This window comes from Asparagus officinalis, chromosome 1 (assembly GCF_001876935.1).
Source record: "Asparagus officinalis chromosome 1, Aspof.V1, whole genome shotgun sequence".
NCBI lineage: Eukaryota > Viridiplantae > Streptophyta > Magnoliopsida > Asparagales > Asparagaceae > Asparagus > Asparagus officinalis.
In genome coordinates, this window is record NC_033794.1 from 90,071,861 (window position 1) to 90,077,911 (window position 6,051).

The 6,051-nt window shown below is 39.3% G+C and overlaps 1 protein-coding gene across 1 annotated transcript in view; it reads left to right on the top strand.

Annotated features, from left to right (window-relative positions):
* The window catches only part of LOC109827676 (receptor kinase-like protein Xa21), a 7,611-nt gene continuing 3,920 nt past the window's right edge, over positions 2,361–6,051 (top strand). Inside the window, exons 1-2 of the mRNA XM_020394688.1 lie at positions 2,361–4,518; positions 4,573–5,910. Of these exons, the coding sequence (XP_020250277.1) occupies positions 2,874–4,518; positions 4,573–5,910 (2,983 nt within the window). The 5' untranslated portion in view covers positions 2,361–2,873. The remainder of the gene's footprint in view (positions 4,519–4,572; positions 5,911–6,051) is intronic.

Sequence of the window (6,051 nt, forward strand, 5' to 3'; positions counted from 1 at the left end):
CTAGAATTTTTGGGGGAGGTGGCGGCCATCGGTTAGGGTTATGGTTTTGAGGGAGGTGATGGCCATGGGTTAGGATTAGAATTAGAGTTTGTAGAAGAGGATGATGGAGGAGGCGAGGTTTAGGGTTAGAGATTGGAAGGAAGAAGATGGGGTAAAACAAGAATAGCTAATTTTTCGTGGGCGAACAGTAAAAAAAAGGTGTGACATTGCGAACATGTTAGCAAGTAAATGTGGTTTACATTAAAAAAAAACTTTAAAGGTGTTAAGTATAAAATTGGTTAAAAGTAAAAATGGTTTTGATGTAAAAACTCTTCCATCTAATTCATTTGACTTGGTTCATTATGTTTGTCTCATAGAATACCTAAGCAACTAATATACCTATTTTATGGAGTACAATCTACGTAAGCGGTCCATACTCCCAAGGGATTCTGAGGACTTAAATGGTTGTCCTAAGTACCGTTTAGGTCTATGTGGGCACACGGAATGCTTTTTAGAACAATAGTCGGTAAGGGACTGAGGATACAATTTCCTTAAGCTTGAACTTGAAGTTTAGCGCATGAGTTTGATGTAGAAAAGTAGCTAGGTAAAGCGAGATAAGAGTGAGATAAATTTGGACGCTGGTCGTCGAGTTTAACTAGATTAGGCGTACACGTAACAACTCATTTACAGTTGTTAGCCAAACTGGAACGGGATGCAGTACAAGTACGACAACTGCTTAAATCAATAAGCCCTCGATTCTTTGCAACGGAGAAACTGTGCCATGTACATTACAAAAGCGGGGAATACATTTTTTGATAAAAATATTTTCAACCAAGATATGAGTTATGTCTGGATTTTAATTGTTTGGACTCTTTTTCGATCTTGACAGAATATGTGAAGGATTTGGTCATGTCTGCCGTCTGAACTGTCAGTCGATTCTCGCGGCTAAAGGTGACGTAATCTTATATACACTCAATGGGTAGATAACTTCTCAATGTCGGATCAACTGAAATGTTATCGGTTTTCACTAGTAATGTCATATCCCCTAGTGCTGGTCAACTGAAACTGAAGCCATTTCAGACAAAAATGCTGAACACTGTATTTGACAAATACACAGGTTCACGACTGTACTGTTGTTTATCCACTAAATTCTATTTTTTTAAACATTATTATCTAAATCTACAAGTCCACTGAAACTTAGGCCCCAAGACATTCATCGCTATGCTTGACAAAACAATGGCTAGTTAGTATCTGCTTTCCCACCACAAAGTCACAAAGAAGACTGCTGATGTCATTTAGGGGACTCAATCAACTATACCTTTTCAAATATGAAAGCTACAAGGAGCTTATTCATGATTAACTATGGTTCTTTGTACTGGATCAAGAGATCGCTCTGAAAATAGAACAGCGAGAACAGAATTTAGGTCTTAAAAGATACATCAGGTATTGTGACCAAACAGAATTTGATTGTCATCCTTCACTGCATAAATTCCTAATCTCTTAAATTTATATGGTAATACTCAACAAAAGGGGTTAGTCGCATCAGTAGTCGTTATATTTATCTCATAATTGGACGTTCATACCTATATTCTAATTGTGTGGATGGTTGATCATGTAATTAAATACTAATTGGATTCTTAACTACTTCCAACATTTTTTGCCGATTAACGTAACATATTTTCATTGACGTGACATAAAATTAAGCTTTTGATCATTTGACATAACATATTTATTATTCCTATGCGCAAACTTTGATCACTTACGGAAATAAAATTTGTGACATATCGGACAACATGTATTGGATAATTATATAGCATTTGACACTTTTTTTTTCTTTGAAAACATTAACTCGTGGCATATTGAGTAAACTGTATTGCTTAAAAATAAATGAAAATATACAACTTAGATAAACGAAAAGTGCTAGAAAAGACCAACAATCTCATTGATATTTAATTATATGATCGGTCATTCAAGCAATTAAAACACATATATAAATGTTGAGATAAATATAGTGACCAGTAATCTAATAAGCCCAACCAAAGATATCAATTTAAGGGATTATCTAGATAATCAAATGAAATAAAGGAATTATTTGCTAGGTTAATAAAATAATGGAATCTTCTGCACTACTTTGGCTGTTGTGCATGTGGCACGAAGTTGCAAGCAATTAAGTCAATGCAAAATAGTATTAAAAGAAAAAAAAAAATAGAAAGGAGGATGCACGACAAATATTCTAATGTTCAAATGACGGTCACTTCATCAAACAAACATAGGTTGCTTTGGGCCTTGAGAAATTCTCAAACAAGTTGACGTGCTTGTCCAAATCCTTTGAAGTCAATGGTTGTTGAATAACAAAATCTTGCGACAAACACTTTGTTGCATATTTTTATTCTGTTCATTTGACCGTCCCTGAAGTAATTAGTACTCCTCAGATTGTTCGATCGCCCTCTAATGGTCTAAAGCTCAAGTGGTCGTTCACTCGTACCGCGGTCTGTAACGCCCAGGGAAGTTCCCAGAAGAGAGAAGCCCTTAACAACCGCAGGATGCAAGCGGATCGGGTCCGTACCGGGTTTTATGTAACCGGAACTCACCCGAAACAACTATGGCAAATCCATCTCCACTGACACCACCGAACATTTAAGTCAGGTTTGAAACCGTTTTGTTGGGTACTTCGTATGCATGCATATTTAGATTTTAGACTTTAAATCCTTATATAGTCAATGGGTAAATAGTTGGTTCAAATCAGGGCAAAATCAGGTGGGGCCACCTGTAGGATTCCTGTAGTCAGTTTTTATATCCTCTCCAATATCACACCTCTCACGACGCTACAATACTCTTACATTCATACTTAAAAACACCAAGAAGCTGAACTTTTGCTTACCTCCTGATTCCTGATGAAGCTCCCAAGCATCCATCTCCTCCTCATCCAACTCGTCCTCCTCCAATGCTTTGCCGCCGCATCTCAGCCCTCCAACGCCACCGACAAATTCACACTCCTTGCTCTCAAATCATCGATATCCGGCCGTCTATTAGCCTCGTGGAATGACAGTATTTTGTACTGCCAATGGATCGGAGTTAGATGCAGCGAGAAGCACCCCGGAAGAGTCACTGCGATAGATCTCGTGTCATTAAACTTAGCCGGTTCAATCACCCCCTCCATAGCCAACCTCACTTTCCTCCAAAGCCTAAACCTCGCCAATAATAATCTTATTGGTCGCATTCCGGTGGAAATCAGCAGTCTTCATCGCCTTAAATATCTCAATTTGAGCATGAACTCTCTCGAGGGGGAGATTCCACATTCTATTTCCAACTTGTCGAGCATTCGAACTATAAGCTTGAAGGGAAACAGGCTGCAGGGAGAAATACCCTCAAATCTCAAGAGCTGTCTAAACCTGCAGATACTTGTTCTGAGCAACAATCAGCTCAATGGAGAGATCCCTGGTGAGCTTGCTTCGATCGCAAATCTCAGTTACCTTGATCTCGGTACTAATAATCTTGTAGGTAGCATCCCTCCATCCCTAGGCAATCTCTCCTCTCTTCTAGCTATCGATCTCTCAAACAACACTCTAACGGGACGAATCCCATCTTCCTTTGGCCAGCTTAGTTCTCTAGTTTTCCTGTATTTAAACAATAACAAACTAGTGGGCAAAATCCTTCCTCTCGACAACCTTACTTCCACAGCTTACATCAATCTTTCGTATAATAATCTCACGGGAGGCATCCCTCCTTCATTTGGAAATCTCTCTTCCCTAATCAGCATTGATCTCACCGTGAACCTTCTCTCAGCATCAATTCCTGCATCGCTTGGAAATCTCCCTTCTCTCACTTCTCTATCATTAACCGGAAATGCTTTTTCTGGACCTATACCATCTTCTATAGGATGCTTGCCCTCACTAAGCTTTCTTGCACTTTCACATAACCAACTCTCTGGCAAGGTCCCGTCCAGCATCTACAACTCATCAATACTGCAGCATTTAGGCTTAGCCGACAATCAACTTGCTGATACGCTTCCATCAGACTTGGGTCAGAAACTTCCTGCTCTCCAATCTCTAATATTGTACTATAATGGATTCCACGGGCTACTTCCTATGTCACTAGCAAATGCATCAGGACTATCAGATATTGAGCTAACTGGAAACACGTTCAGTGGAACAATCCCTTCAAACCTTGGAAACCTGCAAAATTTATACTGGCTGAATTTAGACCGTAATGAGTTTGATGCTAGAGATATTGGAGGTTGGAGCTTCCTTGATTCTTTAGTGAACTGCAGTGAACTTCAAGCACTGAGTTTGGACTACAATGGTCCAAAGGGACTTGGAGGCGTTATGCCCAAATCTGTAGCTAATCTCTCTACAAATCTACAATGGTTGGCGTTGGGGGGTAACAAGATTTCTGGAAGAATACCTGAAGAAATTGGGAATCTTGCAAGCTTAACTGTTTTGGGTATGGACGAAAATTTTTTAAGTGGTGGTATTCCTGCAAGTATTGGCCAAATTCAGAGTCTACAAGAACTGTATTTATCTGGAAACAAGTTGTCAGGTACTATTCCATCATCTCTTGGTAACTTGACTCAACTGAATAAACTTCTTATAGGAGAGAATGCCTTGGAAGGAAGTATTCCTCCCATACTTGGAAATTGTCAGGCTCTGCGACTGCTTAACCTTTCATACAATCAGATTACAGGTACCATTCCTAAAGAAATCATTAGCATTTCGTCGCTCACTGAATTTGTCGACTTGACTCACAATTTCCTCACGGGACCCTTGCCTCCGGAAGTTGGTCAATTGAGAAATCTAGTACAGTTTTACGCGTCTGAGAACAATTTATCTGGTGAGATTCCAGGTAGCATTGGGGAATGTGAGCTACTGGGTACACTTTATATGGATCATAACCACTTTCAAGGGCCCATTCCTTCATCCGTGAGCAATTTGAAGGGCATTCAGAAGTTGGATGTTTCACACAATAACATGTCAGGTCATATCCCGAAGTTCCTACAGGACTTCAGGTTTTTGGAATATTTGAATCTTTCTTTCAACAATTTTGAGGGTGAGTTGCCAACAAAGGGGATCTTTCGAAATCTGAGTGCAGTTTCAGTTCTTGGAAATAATGGCCTCTGTGGAGGTGAATCAGAACTTCACTTGCCAGTGTGTTCTTCTAGAACTGTCGGGAGAAAAGGTGACTCTCAGAGACGGAACACTATCATCTTAGTTTCTGTTGCTTCTCTATGTTCTATGCTCCTTGTATGTTTGCTCGTAGCTTGGTACTTCTCAAATCATATAAGAAAGGATGCAGGACAATCATCAGAATCAATGGAAGAAGGAAATCTTATGAAAATCACTTACTCGGAGATCCTTAAAGCAACAGATGGGTTATGTCCAGAAAATTTAATTGGTGTTGGTAGTTTTGGCTCTGTGTACAAGGGGATCATGAATTTTGGTGAAGATGAGTTTGTCGCCATAAAGGTACTGAATCTTCAGCATAAAGGAGCTACCAAGAGTTTCATGGCAGAATGTAATGCCTTGAGAAGCGTACGGCATAGAAATCTTGTCAAGATATTGACTTTATGCTCAAGTGTGGATTCTAAAGGCAATGACTTTAAAGCTCTAGTTTTCGAATACATGCCTAAAGGGAATTTAGACAAATGGTTACATCCAGAAGGAGAGGAAGACGACCTAAGGATTTTAAGCCTTGAGCAAAGGCTAAACATAGCAATTGATGTTGCTTTTGCATTGGATTATCTTCATCACCATGGACCAGTACCAATTGTTCACTGTGATCTCAAGCCTAGCAATATTCTCTTAGACGATGACATGACTGCTCATGTAGCTGATTTTGGATTAGCAAAAATTCTAGAGAAAACTGTTGCAAATAAAGTTCAGACGTCTACTGGATCCATAGGAATGAAAGGAACAATTGGATACGTTGCTCCAGGTAAGTATGGATCTTTTCACTACTTTTTGCATGTGCATGTTTTCTGACAGGGAAACATTATTGTTCGCATATTTGCATATTTGACACTTAGAACAACATCATATATCAATTATATATAGAAATTTTCATCAAACACGCCTA